This window comes from Ochotona princeps, chromosome 24 (genome assembly GCF_030435755.1).
Source record: "Ochotona princeps isolate mOchPri1 chromosome 24, mOchPri1.hap1, whole genome shotgun sequence".
In the NCBI taxonomy this organism is placed as follows: domain Eukaryota; kingdom Metazoa; phylum Chordata; class Mammalia; order Lagomorpha; family Ochotonidae; genus Ochotona; species Ochotona princeps.
The window spans coordinates 4,836,713-4,855,791 of record NC_080855.1 but is presented as its reverse complement, the minus strand read 5'-3'; the positions used below and the strand labels follow the sequence as shown (position 1 = coordinate 4,855,791).

The following is a 19,079-nucleotide window of genomic DNA, read 5'->3' as shown; positions in this document are numbered from 1 at the left end:
CCAGGTTCGACTCACCACCAGCTGAGTGCTCCTCTGCAGCTCTAGGGCCTGGGCCGCCTGCTGCTGCAGGTACAGGAACTCCTGCTGCCGCAGGAAGTGCTGCTGTGAAAAGAGCTGCAGCTGCTGGGCGTGGTGCAGGGGGCTGCGGCCCGGAGGGTACAAGGGCCAGAGCGGTGGCACTGCGGCCCGCTCCATCAGCTCGGCTGCAGGAGAGACACATGGCGCTGAACACCTCTTCTCCCAGACACCCTGCCAGCCCACTGCACAGTCAAGCTGAGGCCCAGAGCAGGGCCTGCCAGATCCCTTGCAACGTAGGGTCACTCGTGCCTCAGGGGAGTTCACCAATATGTATACTCATCCCAGATCCCCTGGGGGCCCCGAGCTCCTCCCCCCACCAAACCCCAGAGGGTGCAAAGTGGAATCCCACAGATGAGGGCACCAAGCAGGGCTCAAGAACCCCTAAGGGGATCCTAAGTTCGAGCTGGTGGAAGCAGAGCCCCAGGCTTGGTGACAATGTGGGAGCCCCTGACATGGGAAGCTTCTCTCTGGGTCCCAGGCCCCATCTGCCACCCACAGTGGCCCCTTACCAAAGTGAGGCAGGTGATCGCTGGAGATGACCACCAGCTGGCCCGACTGGGGGTCCCGCACAAACTGGTAGGCTGAGGGCAGTGAGCCCCCGAGGCCTGGCGGGAACGCAGGCGCCACACCCTGGTGTAGAGAAGGGGGGCCCAAGCCTGGGAGGGGAAACTCAGGTGAGTGTCAGGGATGGGACCACCTCCCACCCCGGGTCGGATCCGGCCCCCAAGCCAGCCACGAATCCGCCTCTGAACCCTGGGAGCCTCCTGCAAGGAGCCGAGGGTGCAGGGTGCAGACTGACGGCATAGACCCATGAGGGATCCCACAGGGCAGATACCATTACAATGCCATGGTGGGAAGGCAGCGGCCAGCAATGGGCTTGGGTCCCTGCACCCCAACTTTCCCTACCCACCACCTGATAGGGAGAGAAACCCCCTAGCCCCACGCTCACCATAGGGGTGTCCGGCGAGCCACATGGACGTACTGCCTGAGCGAGGCAGCCAGGGGTGTGTGGCCAGGTGAGCTGCGGGGTCAGTAGACCAGCGTCCCGAGCTTGCCAGGGCAGGGCCCCCGGTCACCATGAGGTTTGGGTTGAGGCCATTTGGAGCACAGCTGGTGGGGTGCAGGCGGGCCAGGTCGGCCAGCTCCTTGCTTTCCCTGTAAGGGAGACGGGGGCATCACCGATGATCTAGTTAGCCCCCAGACTCAGGAAGGCGAGAAGTCAGGCTCAGCCAGCGCGGCCAGGCCTAAAGGTGGCAGGTGCCTCCAGGCTCAAAGCACAGGACCAGGCAGCTGTCAAGGAGCCAAGGCCACGTGGGGTCAGCTGCTCACCCTCACCTGAGCAGCTTCTCCTGATCCCGGTCCAGGCGAGCCCCGAGCAGCCGCTCCTCCCGGTGCCTGGCTCTGTCATCCGCACAGTCTTCATCAGCTCGGCCATGCCCTGCAAGGGACATCCAGGTGACCCTGAGCCCTGAGCCAGCACAGAGCGACCCAGGGCCTCCCAGCTTAGCTTGTCCCACCACCCGCCTCCCGAGCCTCTGGAAGCCCCCCAGCCAGTAGGGCAGCCCCCGCACCACAGAATGCTGTCCCACTCAGCTCCCCAGCACCAAGACGCTTGCCTGAAGCACACACCGAAGAGCCCACCCACCACCTGAGCAGGTAACCGTGGCCATGGCAAGAGAGCCAGCACAAGGCAGGACGTGTCACGTATCAGTGGAACAGGAGCCCCCACTTGTTCCCAGCACCATTTCGATGGTGAGAAGGGGGGAGCAGAGGTGAAGCCAACAAGAGGAACCACACTCTCAAAATGTGCTGCACCCTTCTCCAGCAAGGCCAGGCCAGACTGTGGTCACCAGAGCCAGCCTCAAGTCCCAGCAGCGCAGGGCAGGCAAGGAACCCATCTGTCTCCCTGTCTTTCCCAGGTGGCAAATTGGACGAGGAGCACCCAGCCCTGGCCTCTGGCTCCACCACTCACACGGCCCAGAGCACACGCACCCTAGGCCAGCACAGGTCACACCACAGGCGGGCAAGGGAGTCAAGAGGGAGAAGACGCAGGCATCAGGCACGGGTAGGGCACAGCCTGTCCATCCCCTCAGACAGCATGACCACGTCCAGGAGTGGGAGGACCGGCAGTGCAGGAGAGCAGTGGTGGCCTAGTGACAGCCTCCGCAGACAAGGGCAGGGGCAGAACCCCACGGTTGCGCTGAGCACCAGAGCCCAACTCAAGCCTTGGTGCTCAGCAGGGCGGCAGCCCTGGGCAATCCCAAGCGGGCTGGGTCCCCTGGGTCCGGGCCAGGCACTGGGTCTGGTGAGTTTCTGCTGTGTCAGCTGGCACAGGCACTGGAGGTGGTCCACAGGCCTCTGCCCTCCCTGCTCCGGACGTCTCCCACTGATCCGGGCCCAGGGACTCGGGGGCTTCCCAAACAGGAACCTCTGCAGGCCACCTCCTTCGGTGAACACTTGTCATCCCCAAGGCCACGCCCTACAAATCTGCCTGGTCTCCCGAGGAAACGTGACAGCTAGGCTCTGCTGTCTGAATCAACCTGCCCCCCGACGTGCCGGCCTGGCTCAGGGGCCCCAGTATCCTCTGTGCACCACACCTGCAGTGCGCGTGAGGGCCAGCCAGGGCACCCCTCACCTCCACGTGCTCAAGGCCCAGGACTAACAGGGCTCACCAGGGTCTAATGGGGCTTGAGTGTGCCCATACAAATTGTTCCCCCTACTCAACCCCATCTCCTCCAGGCAGCCCCCCTCTCAGCCTCCTCCCCCATGCTCCTCTGCCCTCTCTCACAGCACTGACCACATCACAGAGCCATTGTGCTTGCCTGACCCGGCAGAGAGGGATGGGCAGTGGACCAGGGGGTGGATTCCTGCGGGCATGAGGAGGGGGAGCACAGCGCACCTAGCAGACGGAACGTCCCAAGGCCCTTGGGCAGAAGTGCACCAAGGGCGAGTGCGCAGAGGCCCCAGTGGAGGCAGGGACAGAGAGGAGGCGGCAGAGAGGCTAACAGGGACGGGGTGCAGGAAGCTGGCGGCGGGGGGATGTGTGATGGCCCCTGCTGGAGGCTTCAGCGACCCCCAGGAACAGAGAGGCACTAGGGGCCACTTGCCTGTCCCTGATGAAATCAGGCACAGCACTGAGTGTGTCCAAGTCCATCAGCGAGAGCCCAGCCACTCTGGGAGGCAGGGTGGACGCCTGCAGGTGGGCCCCTGACCACCTGCCGCAGGCCTGCCCCAGGCACAGCACTGAGTGTGTACCCGAGTCCCTCCATCAGGGAGAGCCCAGCCACTCTGGGAGGCAGGGTGGACGCCTGCAGGTGGGCCCCTGCACCACCTGCCGCAGGCCTGCCCCTGGCCAAGCGGGAACCGCCTTGATAAAAGCCACCACCACCCGGGAAGCAGGCAGCAACAGCTCCTTCGACAGTCACATGCTCCAGACTCAACCAGGACTCTGCCTCGGCCCAGCTGCCATGGCAACCCAGGATGCTACCCCAGCACTGGGGCAGCTGTGTTGGCTGCAGCTCAGGCCTTCTCGTTGGCACAATAACAGAAGCTGCAGATGAAAACAAATGTGTCACCACCACCTCTGGCAGTGCCCCTGAATCTACCCAACGCACTGGCCAGGTTGGGGATACCCTGAGCCTACCATCCCCTCAATTTGGTCCCAAACCTGCCTCCAACCATAAGGAGACAGACAAGCCCCAAGCCCCAGCGTCCCCACCTGTGGCTGCTCGCTGCAGGCAACCAAAGGAAGGAGACACTGTGCACAGTCCAGCTGACAGCAACGCTCTCCGCTGGGCTCAGGGCCCCGATGGCGTGAGGCCCTCAGCTGCAGGACATGCCCACCCTGAGCTCACTCCTGACGCCCAAGGCCGCATGGTAGCCTGGAGTCTCACCAAACCCAAAGGAGGCACTGTCAGGCCGCATGGCCCAACATCTGGAGAGGAGTGGCGCAGAGAGAGACTATGCGAAAGCATGAGCAGGGGTGCTGTCCGCCACCTGGACACAGCGCCCAGGGCTTCAAGTTACTGCTCAAGGCCACACAGCTCCGAAAGGGCAGAGCAGGGTTTGAACTCACTGAGAGAGACAGAGGCTGCCCTTAAAACAGAACACGTGGAGGAGAGTGGGCTGAGACCCAGAGCAGGGGGACAACCACAGGTTACCTGCAGAAAATCCAGCCCTTAGGTGATTTTTTTTTTAAGGAGAGAAAGAATCCAGTTACTTTCAAATCCCCACAGTGTCAGACAGTGTTGGGGCCTGGCACCCGTGCCACAAAGGGTTAGACACCGCCTGGGATGCTGCCATCCCAGCTCAGAGCGCCTGGGTCCAGCCTGGCCTCCTCGACTTGAGGCCCAGTTTCCTGCAGGTGCACACTCTGGAAGGAGTGAGTGATCACTCAGGGACTTGGGCCCTTGACACACACGGGAGAGACCTGGCCTGAGTTGCAGGCTCCTGACTTCAGCTCTTATGCATATCTGAAAGCTGAACCAATGAACAGAAAATCTCTTTATCACCGCCTGCCTTCCCAGTAAACCAAAAATGATTTTTCCCCAAAGATCCTAGGAACCAATATTGTGATCTAAGTATGATGTTTGTTTTTTTTTAAAGATTTATTTACTCTTATTACAAAGTCAGATATACAGAGAGGAGAGACAGAGAGGAAAATCTTCCATCCGATGATTCACTCCCCAAGTGAGCCGCAACGGCCGGTGCTGCGCCGATCCGAAGCCTGAAACCTGGAACCTCTTCCGGGTCTCCCACATGGGTGCAGTGTCCCAATGCATTGGGCCGTCCTAGACTGCTTTCCCAGGCCACAAGCAGGGAGCTGGATGGGAAGTGGAGCTGCCGGGATTAGAACCGGCGCCCACATGGGATCCCAGGCACGTTCAAGGTGAGGACTTTAGCTGCTAGGCCACGTTGCTGGGCCCTAAGTGTGATGTTTGTTTAAGTCCCAGCTGCTCCACTTTCAGTCCAGCTCCGTGCTAATGTACTTCAGAAGGCAGTGAGGGATGGCCCAGATGCTTGAGCTCTGCCACCCACGTGGGAGACTCGGAAGGAGGTCCAGACCCCTCTCCTGGCTTCAGCTCTGGCCACTGCAAGTATTCCAGGAGTGAACAAACATCTCTCTCCTTCTCCCTTTCACATAATAAAACACCTCACCCTTCCTCATTTCCCAAGTGTTCTCCTCACAATGTCGTGCGCACAGGCCTCTCAGGCAAACACCTGGAACGCCAGAGCACCCCGCAAACAGGTGCACACCAATATCGCAAGAGCATCCTTCCGCACACACAGCCAGAACAGTCTCCGCCTTCAGAAATCCACAAACACAGGCTAAAGGAATGACCACCAGCGAGCTGGCCATCTGCACACCCAGGGCTGCTGCCCTATCCCTGCTCTGCAGAATCAGGTAAAGCTATGCACACAGCCTCCAGGGCACAGGGACAGCAGCACAGGGACAGGGGACTGTCCAGCCTCTTTCGCACCTTCAGGCAAGTCTCACTCACAGACATCCAGGCGGCAGGGACAGAATGCCAGAACAGTGCAGGAAGAGCCCCGCCGCCAACACTGCTCCCAGCTGGGACAGTCACAGCAGGCCAGAGGAAGAGGAGCTGGGGCCCCCAGGAGTGGGGTACAGTACAGGCAGAGGCACAACGGTGGATGCGCAGGGCCTGGCTGGGGTATTGGGAGGGGGTGCAGTTATCTGTGCCAGGAGGAGCCAGCTGAAGACCTTCCCCTAGAGCGTGCAGAACCGCGGCTGTCACAGTGGGACTGGCCTCTGCCCCAGGCACCCCAGGGCCTGACTTCCCACGGGCGAGTCCAAATCAACTCCCCAGAGTCCCAGGACGCATGGCCAGCATCCCACAGGTGAAGCTGCCACTGTCCTTGATGCATACGTGGCTCAGCACCCGGCTGGCACTGCAGCGAAAGTTAAGCTGCCACTCCCAATGCCGCTTCTCACACGGGCTCCAGTTCGAGTCCCGGCTGCTCCAACGGTTGAGGCCATTTGGGCAGTAATCAGCAGATGGAACGTGTGTGTGTGTGTGTGTGTGTGTTTCTCAGTAGCTCTTTCAAATAAACAAAATAAAATAAAAAAGAAAAAGAAAGAAACACCTCCCAACCAACCCACCGAGTTCTGGAGGAGAAATGACTCTCACTTTAACTAAAGAAACCACACACGTGTCACACAGCACACTGGAAGCACCTCCACGTGCAACGCGGGCTCGGACGCTGCCGACATGCAGCTGAGCTCCCTGCCTCAGCAGTCACACACGCCCTGCCAGGGCCCCAGGGACGCCAGGCCCCTGCTGCCCCCCGCTTGCTCACCTACCCTATGCGGGCCCCGCCCTGAACGGGTTCTGAGAACCCTGGAACACACAAGACACAGCTGCTCCCACAAGCCCCAAACCAAGGCCTACTGCTCATCTACTCCAAGGACCTGCTCCTCTTAGGAACCACTCAAAATCCCATCACAGCACAAGGCACAGGAATATTCAACGCAACTGGCATGGGCCCGACACCGCCAGGGCATGGAGACTGAACTCCATGAGACAACAGCCCTAACACCACGCACAACAACCAAGACACACAGAAGGGCCAAGACGCACTGACTGGCACAGCACGCTCTCCAGGCCGAGGAAACAGAATTCAGGGTCACACAGGAAAGCTCCCAGGATGCTGAGGACACAGAACGCCTTCTACACATTCAAAGCAGTGACTTTGCGTGTCCCCAGGGTACAGACAGGGCCCAGGGCCCCAGGAAGGCAGGGACAGGAGAGGGTGCTCGCAGGACACCAGCTGGCAGCCAAGACCTACCTTTGACGTTGCTTAGTGACAAGGAGCGCTCCTGGTCCGCCAGTCCAGGCCCCAGCCGGCTACTGCCCCCACTGTCCTTCTGCCGGGCCACGGCCACGGCGATGCCCACTGGTGGGTGTCGCACTTCAACCTCGCCCTGGGCCCCAGAGCTGTCGCGACCAAACGCCTTGGCGCTCTCAGGCCTCTCCGGGTCCCGCTTCAGCTGTCTGCTCCCACCGGCCGCAGGCCCTCCGGGGTGCGGCAGGCGGGCCTGGGCCCTGGGCGCCCCTGCCGAGGTGGGGACCGGCTCAGGCTTCATGGTACCCAGACCTCCAAAAGGGCTCTTCTTGCCGCAGCCCCCGGGGCGCACGGCAACCGCCTCGCGGGTGAAGCTACCGCTGTACTTGATGAGGCTCTGCATGGCCGAGGCCTCCCCGGGCGCGTGCGTGGCAGGGCGCAGGTCAGCTACAGGTCGGACACAGGACGCCGACGCACGGGGCAGAGCTGGCCCCGGCTCCAGGTAGGACTTCTTGGACACGGCCGCGGCCTCCTCCTCCGCGCGGCCGGCGTGGTGGTGCTGCGCGGCCAGCACGGCCATCTGCGTGGTGGCGAAGTTGCCCAATTCGAAGGGCTTCCACTTGGGTTCGGGCCCGGTGGGTGCGGGCGGCCGCCCCGACTCCAGGCTGAAGAGCTTGGCGGCCTGCTGGGCGGCGGTGGCCGGGCCGCGGGGCGCGCGCTCGCACGGCCGGGGCTCGCCGTCCGGCCTCAGCAGCTCCTTGGCGGGCAGGTAGGTGCGGGGGTCCGGGGAGGCGCGCGCACTGCGGGCCGGCGGGGCGTCGGCGGGCGGCGGCCGCTTCAGGGAGCGGATGACCGAGTTCTTCTCCCGCAGGACCTCGGGCCTGTCCAGGGGCCGCGGGGAGCCGGGGGGCGCCTGCAGGACGCCTGGCCGTCCCGCCTCGCGTTCGCGCGCGCGGGCATCGCGTGCCTGGGACGCGATCTGGATGGGCCCCGCGCGCTCGTCGAAGGCCTCCACGGAAGGCACGAAGGTAGGCGCCACCACACGGTGCTCGCGGCCCGGCTCGCGGAACACGGTGTAGACGCCGGCAGCCGCGGAAGCCGAGGGCGCGGGCGGCCCTTTGGGGGGCGGCGGGGGCGGGGGTAGCGGGGAGGGGCAGGGCCGCGGCCCGGGCAGCAGGGCCTCGGCGCGCCGCAGGAGCCGCGCGTTCTCGTCTTGCCTGGCCGCCTCCTTGGCGCTGGCGCGGCCCGCTTCGGCCACGAGAGCCGGCAGCCCTGCGTCCCCCGCGCCGTTGCACAGGCTCAGCGCCGACGGCTGCAACACACTCTTGCCCTTGGCCTCTGCGAGGAAGGGGGACAGGCGCTCGGACAGGCGCGGGGGTGCGCGCTCCTGCCGGCCCTCGGCCCGCGCCTCCTGGGTCAGGTCCACCACGCGGCTCGCCTCCTCGCGGGCCCGCGGGTCCTTCTTGCCGAAGAGCGGGGGCGGCTCCCCGCCGCGGCCCGCCCGCTCCTTGGCAGGCCCCTCCCGGGACGTGGAGGACGAAGATGTGGAGGAGCCTTTGGGTGGAGCGCCGGAAGAGTGGCCACCCGGGGTCCTGGAGGAGGGCGCATGCGAGTGCAGGGTGCCCGGTGCTCCAGGGGCGGCCAGGTAGAAGCCGTCTGCGGAGAGGGGTCCAACATTGAGCCAGAAGGCATCACCCCAAGCCGTCCCCGGGGCCCAACGCCACATGACAGAAGGGGGTCCAAGATGGCGGCCTGCATCCCCAGGGCAAGAACACACAGCATAGCCACCTCTGACCCTCCCCCAACCCCGAGTGTCCCCACCTGTGAAAGGAGAGGCCAGCAGCTATTTTAAGAGCTTCCCAGGGGGCCCTACAGCACTGGGCAAGGAGAGCAATCAGAAGGTACCAGAGCCCACGGGCCGACCTAGCCATGCTCTCCGGGCCCTTCGGGCTCGGGCTTGGGCTCTCAAGAAAGTATCTTGGATACGGCCTTGGAAACAGAGCTAGGGATTCCGGAGAAGATGGTGAGGCCCCCCGACCATCCCCGCATAAGCCCACGGGAGGCTCCCATAGCCCCATCTCCCCTCTCCCACAGCCCCTTAGTCTAACGCCTCACCTTTCTGGGCGTCGAAAATGCTGGGCTGGCCCAGCTGGCTGAGGAGGGGGCTCCCGCTGCTGGGGGGCTCCAGGTGGTTCAGGTGGAGGTAGGATGGGCACAGCCCACTGGGCATGTGGGAGAAACCTGGAAGAGCCAAGGGAAAACTGGGCTGCCTGCTTCCTGCCTCCGTCCCATCCTCTTCCCTGAAGGCAACCTATGTGGGCTGGCAGCCCCTGGGGCAGGGTGCCCGGGTCTCCTGAAGTCCCCTAGCACCATGGCTGCCAGGCTCCCAGCTCCACCTCTGCTCCCAGAGGCCTCAGCTACCCCTACACTATCGCCTGCTTTGCCTAGTTTTTCTGAATAGACACTCGGGAAAGCTCAGAGGCAGGTAACTCTACGAACTCCGTGTTACAGCAGAGAGAACAGGGGCTCAGAGAGGACCAGGCATCCAAAGCCCTTCTGCAGGGGAGCCTGTGTTGGACCCTGAGCTCCACCCACCCTACAGCCCGACAAAGAGCCAGGGCAGTGGCTGTCCCGCCCTTCTCTGCTGCGCACCCCCAGGGTTGTCTCCTGCCTTTGCACCCCACGGCACCAGCCTCTGGCTGCCAGGTCTCAGAGACACATGCGGCCCAGGGCAATTTGTTCAGATGATGGCCCTGCCCAGCTCCTGAAACACCCCTCACCAATGCTGCCCAGAATCAGGGCACCATGAGACAAAGACAGGAAGGAACAGCAAGGCCTCCAGTCAGATGCGGAACAGAAGGTCGGGTGGCCAGGTGTCCAGGAAAGGGTCCTGAAGCTCTGTGCCCCTGGCACAGGGAGCCCATGGCCCACCAGAGATCCTGTAGAGACCCAAGCACTCCATGTCTCCATGGTGCCCATTGTGGCTGCGGGTGCAGGACCTGTCCATGGCCCACTGGGCACACAGGTGCCTTCTCCCCAGCGCTATGGGACGAGGATATCAGTCCTGATCAATGACAAAAGGATAGACAGACAGAGCTCTCCTCCTTTGATCCGGCAACAATGCCCACAGGCAGGCGCTGCCACCTGGGTCAGCACAGCAGAGCAGCCCCCAGGCTGTAAAGCGAGCTCATTGGATACGCAGCCCCTGGGACAAGATGAGCATTCTAGGAAAGGGGGGGGGGCTCAGAGCACAGTGGGGACACAAGGGCACCCGGGCTGGCTAAAAGGGAAGCCCAGCTCAAGCAGAGGCAGGGCCTTGGGGCAGGGGTTATCAGACGACATGCCCAGGGGGCTGTAGCCGCTGTCCTCCTCTGTCATGGAAACAGCTTTCTAAGGACTGCAGGTGGCTCTGCGACCAGGGCTGGGGAAGCTGTGGGCTGGGGAAAGAGGCCAGCACCACAATCCTGCCCGATCCAAGGGTGCCCTCAGCCTAATGGGGAGCAGGTGGAACCCTAACCTTGGGCACCTGCAAGTCAGAGCCGGGAACTGAGTAGGGAGTCTCAAGGCCTTGCACTCGGGGACAGGAGACTCCAGGAAGCAAAGAAGCTGCTCCGGTGGGCAAGCAAGCAGAGCCAGGCCCAGAGCCCGCACCAGGAGGGTTACTACACAGACAGCTCCCAGTGAAGGTGTGGCCAGGCCAGCGCACCGGGCCCTGCCCTCAGGGCTCACTCTGCTGGGAAGAGGGTGGGCAGGAGAGACAGGTGCTCAGCCAGGCCTGAAGCAAGGACAGGAGAGCTGTGCAAAGGCCCTGTGACACCAATAAGAGGATGCCCTGAGCATCTAGGGAACAGATGACCAGGGCTGACTCCAGCAGCCACAGAGGGAAGGAGTGACCATGGAGGGGCAGGGACGGGAGGGGTGCTGGAGGGGCCAGCATCAGCAGACCCAGCCCACCCCGCACACGCCTTACCTTCATGGGCATGAGCGGCCCACAGCTGCACCATGGGCAGGTTGCTGGGTGTGGGGGAGCGGAAGGAGAGGTCGGAAGGGAGGGGCACTGGGCTCCCATGGGACGAGGCCGATGGTCCCATCCCACTGGCCACGAAGCTGCCCAGGAAGGCCTCGCCTGTGGAGAGAAGCGGCCAGTCAGGCAGCTGATCAAGTTTCCACCCCCATCTCTTCCACCCTCCCCCAACTCATCCCCCGTCACTGGCAGGTCAGGCCTGGGTCAACACAGCTACTCTCAGAAACAGCCCAGGAAGGCAGTCTGGCCAGCAGCCAGGCCCCCAGGGCCCCAACACCCTCAGGAGGGCTTTGTGATTGTCCATCCCACCCCATCAGAGGGTGGACGCCACAGCTAAGTGGGGGCAGGGCTTCCCGAGGCCACAGGGCAAGCAATGGGAACATTTAAGCAGGCCACGTGGACCAGGAAGGACATCCCAGGCCCCATAGAGAGGCTTCCCTGAGGACCCCACGGCAGCCCTGGACAGACTCAACTCTCATGAGGCCTCAGCTGACCTCATGTGCCCACTTCCCAGCTGAGGACCTGAAACTCCAGCAGGGCTTGTGCCTGGTCACACAGGGAGCAGGGCCTTTGCATGGTCAGCGGGGCAGCCTGGAGCCTGCCCTCGCACCTTGGAAAGTGAATGCATGAGAGCCCTGAGCTTACTCCCTGGCCAGGGACGGTGCCAGAGCCCTGCCGGGGGAACCATGCCTCCTCAGGCCAGGGGCCCTGCTAACAAGGGCTGAGCCGGAAGGACAGCTGAGCCTGCTGGAGCCACACCCTCAGTCCAGCTCAGCTGACCAACGGGCCACCCACACCCAACAGGACACCTCCTGCTGCCACCAGGGGCTCTGCCCCACCAGCTCCAAAGCCTCCATCCTCCGAAGAAGGCCTGGGTCACAGGCCGTGGGCACCCTGGGCCAAGGTCTACCCTCCCCAGGACTTGCAGAATAGACACAGCTCTTCCTGCCCCGGGCTGCAGTAAGTGAAGGCAGTGCGCACAGCCATGACCGGCGGTTGCCACTCACTGAGAGCTCCCAGGCACAGGGGCCCAGCAGGTGACCTCACATCCCCCCCACCCTAGACGCAGCTCTGGGCACCATGTTCACCCACTCCCAGGGGCGTCTGTGTGCCGCCCACAGGCCCCCTCAGCCGGCACCCGGAAGTGAGGTGGCCTGGCAGGGGCGCACAGACAGCTCAGGGCTGACTCTCAGGTCAGCACGCAGGGGGCTCCCAGAGTCCAGCCCTGCCTCGGGGTCTCCAGAAGCTCAGCGGCTGTCTACTCCCTGGGACACAGATCCCCCAAACGTCCAACACAGCCCCTTCAGGTACACAGGGGGGACCAAAGCTGTGAGGGCCAGGGTCTCCACCTTGGTTCCCCCAGACAGAGAGGGGAGCAGGCAGAGCAATGAAGGCCACTTCCGCCCACCCATCCAAGAGGTCGCCACCACGGGGGTTCGGCCTCCCACAGTCCAGCCCAGCCCCCTCACCAGACTCCAGTGCCAAGCCCTCGGGCCCCAGGGCCATGGTGGCCGCTCCATCCATCCATGCGGCCCCCACTAGTCCTCAGGGCCCCTGGGCCCTGCCCAGCCCCAGGCTTCCTCTTCGCTGCGGTGGGCAGACAGGCAGAAGGCTCCGGAAGCCGGTAGCCTGAGGTTTGCGCAAGGGCTTACATCAGCTCTTCCTGCCCCGGGCTGCACGGAAGCCCTGCAGCCGGGGCCTGCCCTGTCTGGGCTTGTGAAACCCGCCCCACAGCAGCACCCAGGCCCTCAGAGCGTTGGGCCCGGATGCCACCAACGGCCCCCCGCCCACCACAGGGGCCCAACGGCCACTCCCTCCTCCCCAGCTCCACATGGCGGCCGGGGATCCCCAGGGACCCAGGCAAGTCAGGGCCCTGCTTTCAGCTCTGTGAAGTGGGCATGCTGGCTCTGTGGACCGCAGCGTTGATGTATGTGAACCCACGTGGTTTGACAGCAGGTGTCTCCCAATCCACTGTCCCGGGCTGCCTCTTTTCCTGCCGTGGCCACCCAGGCACCTGCCCAGCCCCACTCAGCCCCCTGCTCTCTGGACAGCCCCAGAACCAACCTGTGACCCCTGGAAGTGCACATCCACGCACCTGAGCGTGCACCGTCACTCCCCTCCTAACCGGTCCCCTCCGCCTTGCTCTGGCCGTGTGCCCTTGCCCAGGCCTGGCCTACAGAAACTCTGCATTCTGGCTGACAAGGATTATCACGAGCACCACTTGTCAACACACGGGGCCAGGCAGACGGATACGCCGGAGGATCCAGAGGAAAGGGAAGAGCGACTCTGACCCCCAGGTGGGGCTGTCTGTCCCCACCACACCCACTGTCTCTAGGCAGCTAAGTGAGCAGGTACTCTGTGTCCAGCCTTCAGCCCTGCCTGAGGCTCACACCAGCCCTGGGCACCCAGCAGAGGCCCCCCAGAAGGCTGCGCTGGCCCCAGGGGCAGTGAGAGTTGGGCCGAAGCTCCCTGCCCTCACCCAAGACTGTGGATTCCCTCAAAGCCAATGAGAGCTGGAGGGCCCCCTTAGCGACAGGAGCCTATGTGCCACCTGCTTACCCTCATGACTAACTCACTTGACCATCAAGAGCTCACAATGGCTGGCATTCGACACCGCGCGTCCGATGCCTCTTGGGACGCCGCACTCCATACCGGGAGTGTCCAGCTCCACTTCTGAGTCCGACTTCCTGTCAGTGTGCACTCTGGAAGGCTGCCCTGATGGCTCGAGAAATTGAATCTGGGGCCAGCCCAGTGGTGTAACTAGCTAATCCTCCACCTCCGAGCTGCAACCATCCCATATGGGCACCAGTTCATATCCCAGCAGCTCCACTTCCCATCCAGCTCCCTGACTGTGGCCTGGGAAAGCGGTGGAGGACGGCCCAAAGCCTTGGGACCCTGCACCTGCATGGGAGATCCAGAAAAAGCTCCTGGCTCCTGGCTGCAAATCTGCTCAGCTTTGGCCATTATGACCACTTGGGGAGTGAACTAGCAGAGGGAAGATCTTTCTCTCTGTAAATCTTCCTTTCCAATAAAAATAAATAAATCTTTAATGCAAAAAAGGCAGGAGTGGGGGGACTTGTCTCCCCACTACCTATGGGGTTGGAAGATCTCGCTCTCAAAATAACTAACCTTAATATATACATACACATATATATTAAAAATAGTTACAGAGAGCGCCGTCACCCACTAGCTCCCTCCCCAGATGGCTACCATAAACAAGGTGGAGCGAGGCCCAGGCCGGATGGCTGAATTCCATGCAGGTACAAGCTGCTGTGCCAGGCACATGAAGAAGGAGCTGGACTGGAGTGAAGCAGCCAATCTAGCTCCTATAGGTGATGCCAACCAGCATCATAGATGGCAGCTTAACACACTCACGCCAGCCCCCAAAGGAAGTTAACAAAAAAAAGCTAAGACCAACGGCTGTGGATACTACACACACACACACACACACACACACACACACACACGTGCATACGCATCACGACAGTTCAGTGAATGCTGACAATCTCCCAGCACACCAGGCATCACGCAGATGTGCCCAATGCCCACCCGCTGTGGGGCTGGCGTACACAAGGTCCCACCACCCAGCCACAGGAGCCTGCAGTGGGTGGGGCTCCCAGGCCAGAGCCCCACAAGGGCCACCCGGACACAGCCCTGTCACTCCCAACACACACAACCTGGAGACATGCTGTGTGTTCACCAGGTGCTGACAGCGTAACCTGACCAACAGCAGTGCCATCCCACAAGGCACATGGGGCCCCCCGGGCCAGCGCAGTGCCAGCCTGGTGACCTGGAGTGCACTTTCCCTCTGGTGCCATTTTAACTTATTTTACCAACAGACTGCTGGAGGTGGTCCCATGGGACACATGACAGGTGGGCAGGGATGGTGGCTTCCCTTGGGAAGCGGGGGTCCCATCACCCGGCTGCCTGGCTTGTCTGAGTGACTGTCTTCACTGCCCCAGGCTGTGGGAGCAGACCAAGCGAGCCTGTGCTTAAAGCCTGCAGTGGGCGCCGAGTGCCAGGCGACCACGCTGGCTGCTTCTTCCCCGCTCTCCTTACTGCGGCAGCCTGCCCTCTTATCAGCAGTTTCAGCTGCTGGTGGTCAACCACAGCCTGAAAATATTAAATGGAAAATTCCACCTCTTGAGAGAAAGAGGGAAGGAGAGAGTGCCTGTGTGCCTAACTTTTATTACAGCACACTGTAACGGCAGCTCCATTTTATCAGTAACCGTCGTCCTCTCGCCGTGCCTCGGCTGGACACAGACACTCAGCACAGGCTCGCACGCAGGAGGAAAAGCAGGAGACGCAGGGTTTGAACCTTCCTAGGCTTTGGGCATCCACCTGGGGTCTTAACACAGTGCTCAGAGTATTGATCCTTCTTGGAATAAGAGTTGAGTTTGGGGCTGGCATTGTGGTGCAACTCAGTAAGCTGACGCCGTCAGCACCTGCGTCCCATATGAATGCCGGTCCAAGTCCCAGCTGCTCCTCTCCCAACCCAGCTCCCTGCTCATGCACCTAGGAAAGCAGCAAGGGATGGCGCAAGCACTTGGGCCCCTGAATCCACACAGGAGACCCAGATGCAACTCCTGGCCCCTGACTTGGCCTGGCCATTCTGTGGAGGTGGATGGCATCTCACCCCCTCTCTCTCTGTAACTCTGCCTTTCAAATAAAGAAGCCATTTTTTTTTAAAGATTTATTATTATTGGAAAGCCGGATATACAGAGAGGAGGAGAGACAGAGAGGAAGATCTTCCATCCAATGATTCACTCCCCAAGTGAGCCGCAACAGGCCGGTGCACGCCGATCCGAAGCCGGGAACCAGGAACCTCTTCCGGGTCTCCCACACGGGTGCGGGGTCCCAATGCTCTGGGCTGTCCTCAACTGCCTTCCCAGGCCACAGGCAGGGAGCTGGATGGGAAGTGGAGCGGCCAGGATTAGAACCAGCGTCCATATGGGATCCCGGGGCTTTCAAGGCGAGGACTTTCGCCGCTAGGCCACGCTGCCGGGCCCATGAAGAAGCCATTTTTAAACACTCATTTCTGAGAGGCCTGCTGTGGCTGTACAGGGTCAAGCTGTCCCGACACCAGCATCCCATATGGGCACTGGTTGAAGTCCCGGCTGCCCAACTTCCGATCCAGCTTCCTGGGAAAATCAGCAGATGATGGCCCAAGTACCAGGGGCCCTGGTGCGCAGGTAGGAGGCCTGCATGGATTGCCAGGTTCTGGGGGTGACCAGCAGACAAAACCAATCTCTCCTCCTTCCTGTGTGCTGTCAGCTTTTCAAGTAAACGGACCCCAGCTCGTGTGAGTGTGTGTGTGTGCTGAAAAGTGCAGACGTAGCAGCAGGGACTGCGTCACACATGTGTACACACACATCCGCAGCCAACACAGAAACAGCCACAATGGCCAGTGGCGGAGGGATGAATCCAGGGTGGACACGGTGCGACGGAATACCACTCAGCCCTGAAAAGTAAGTACTGAGGCTCTAGCATGGATGAGCTCAGAGACAACGCAAGAAGTAAAATAAGCCAGCCTCCACTCCCTGAATGCACCCAGAGGTGCAAAGTACCTCCAGCCAGAGACTGCCAGGGTCTGGGGCAGGGCTCGGGGGCCCTTGATCTGGACCATGACAGCTGCACAGCCCTGTCTCCACCCTGTCTGACCTGGGGACTCAAACGTAGTTCTGGCAAAAAAATTCAGTCACACAATTGCATCCCAAAACACAGGGTCTGTTGTGGCACAGTGGCTTAAGCTGCTGCCTGCCGATGTAGGCATCCCACAAGTGACTGTTCAAACCCAGCTACGCTGCTTCTGATCCAGCTCCATGCCGATGTACCTGGAAAAGCAGCAGAAAATGGCCCCGGTGCTTGGACTCCAATTAGCCGTACGGGAGACCAGACGCAGTCCCTGGTCCTGCCCTGGCCACTGTGGCCACTTAGGGAGCAAATTGGCCAACGGAAGGCATCTCTCTTTGCCTTTCAAAAAAATAATTTTTTATTCATTATTGGAAAGGCAGATATACAGAGATAATGAGACAGAGAGAAAGAGAGACAGAGAGAAAGATCTTTTCATCTGCTGGTTCACTCCCCAAATGTCGGCAACGGTCAGAGCTGAGCCGATCCAAAGCCAGGAGCCAGGAGCTTCTTCCAGGTCTCTCATGCAGGTGCAGGGTCCCAAGGCTGTACACCATCCTTGGCTGCCTTCCCAACTTACAAGCAGGGAGCTGGAAGGGAAGTGGAGCAGCCAGGATACAAACCAGCACCCACATCGGATCCTGGCATATGCAAGGCAAGAATTTAGCCACTAGGCTATCACACTGGGCCCATAAATATTTTTTGAAGATTTATTTGTTTTTATTGGAAAGGCAAATATACAAAGAGGAGGAGAGACAGAGAGGAAGATCTTCCATTCACCGATTCACTCCCCAAATGGCCACAGCAGCCAGAACTGACCCAATCCAAAACCAGAAGCCTGGAGCCTCTTCCGGGCTCCCATGCGGGTGCGGGGTCCTAAGGCTTTGGGCCATCCTTGACGGCTTTCCCAGGCCACAAGCAGGGAGCTGGAGGGGAAACAGAGCCTCTGGCATTAGAACCTTTGCTCACATGGGCTCCCAGGCTGGGCAAGGCAAGGACTTTAACCACTAGGCTACCACGCTAGGCCCCATAAATATTTTTTCAAAAACTGAAACACAAAGGGTTAAGAGTAGCCCAGGCAACACTGAGGATGAAGTAAGTGTGAAGGATGTCAGAATGAGTGGTCCAGCAGGTGGCGGAGGGAGCCTAACGGGCCAGCCACGGCAGGGGACGCGGTCAGCACTGCGGTAAGCACGTGACAAAAGCCATGGCACAGGGGACGGAGATGCTGACTGGCAGGTCCACGTCCATCTGTTGGTTCACAATAACCAGACCTGCACCACAACAAAAGGCACATCCTGCGTCCCATGGAGGGCAGAGGGACCCAAAACACTGAGCCAGCCTCGCTGCCTCCCAGCAAACCAGGCACGCCGCCGACAGGAGAAGTGGGTGTCCCAAGTGACAACAGCTAAACCACTGTGCCACGAAGCGCACCCCAACCATGAACCTTGACCCCTGCTGCCCACTGAACACCAAGTGCACCCTGAGCATGTGGGAGCCCTGGCTAAAAGGCAGAGCCAGGGGCCTGGCAGCTAAAGTGTCCCAGTGGCTAAAGTCCTCACCTTGAACGCACTGGGATCCCATATGGGCACTGTTTCTAATCCTGGCAGCCCTGTTACCCATCCAGCTCCCTGCTTGTGGCCTGGGACAGCAGTCGAGGACGGCCCAAAGCCCTGGGACCCTGCACCCATGTGGGAGACCCGGAGGCAGTTCCTGGTTCCTGGTTTCGGATCGGCTCAGCTGCAGCCATTGCAGCTGCTTGGGGAGTGAATCATTGGAAGATCTTCCTCTCTGTCTCTCCTCTTCTCTGTATATCTAACTTTGCAATAAAAATAAAATAAATCGTAAAAAAAAAAAAAAAAAAAGGCATAGCCAGGCTGCTGACTACTCGTGGGAGAGCACTTCCACAGCCGGCAGGCCAGGGGAGCAGGCGCTGTGCGAGACGGGCAGGTGGGTACACCAGGGCCTGGCACAGCCAGCTCTGCTAGCTACATGATTCTACCAGGGGCTGCTGTGGCACAGCAGCTCAAGCCACCCTTGCAACACTGACACCCATAGCTGAATCCTGGCTGCTGCGCTTTTGATCCAGTCCTCTGCTAATGCGCCCGACAGAGCAATGTAAGATGGCCCAAGTGCTCCGGCCCTGCCATCACGCAAGAAACCCAGACGGAGCTCCTGGCTCCCAGCTTCAGCCGGCTCAGGCCCTGCTGCTGCAGCTATTCGGGGACTAAAACATTGATTCTCTCTCTTTTTACACACACACACACATACATAGATACATACACACACATATATATACATGTATATACCAATATGTGTAAAAAATCTTTTAGGAACACTTCATTGAGTCCCCCATGGGAGTGCAGGGGCACAAGCACCTCTACTGCTTTCCCAGGACACTAGCTGGGATCTGGATGGGAAGTGGAGCAGCTGGGACTCAGCCGGTGCCCATCTGGCATCCAGCATTGCAGATAGCAACATCAGTGAGCACATCCCACAATGCTAGCCAGTTAACTATGCCTTTCAAATAAATAAATTT

General features: G+C 60.8%; 1 protein-coding gene across 6 annotated transcripts in view; it reads right to left on the bottom strand.

Annotated features, from left to right (window-relative positions):
* The window catches only part of TNRC18 (trinucleotide repeat containing 18), a 78,410-nt gene that overhangs the window by 46,348 nt on the left and 12,983 nt on the right, over window positions 1-19,079 (bottom strand). For 5 of the 6 annotated variants that reach the window (XM_058680639.1, XM_058680641.1, XM_058680640.1 and 2 more), the window contains 7 exons: window positions 10,856-11,011; window positions 9,001-9,126; window positions 6,889-8,541; window positions 1,414-1,516; window positions 1,028-1,233; window positions 588-734; window positions 16-203 (listed from right to left, as the gene is read on the bottom strand). In XM_058680639.1, coding sequence (XP_058536622.1) covers window positions 16-203; window positions 588-734; window positions 1,028-1,233; window positions 1,414-1,516; window positions 6,889-8,541; window positions 9,001-9,126; window positions 10,856-11,011 — 2,579 coding nt within the window. Of the gene's footprint in view, window positions 1-15; window positions 204-587; window positions 735-1,027; window positions 1,234-1,413; window positions 1,517-6,888; window positions 8,542-9,000; window positions 9,127-10,855; window positions 11,012-12,378; window positions 12,529-19,079 lie in introns of those variants that run through there. The other variant, XM_058680643.1, reaches the window with a different exon arrangement.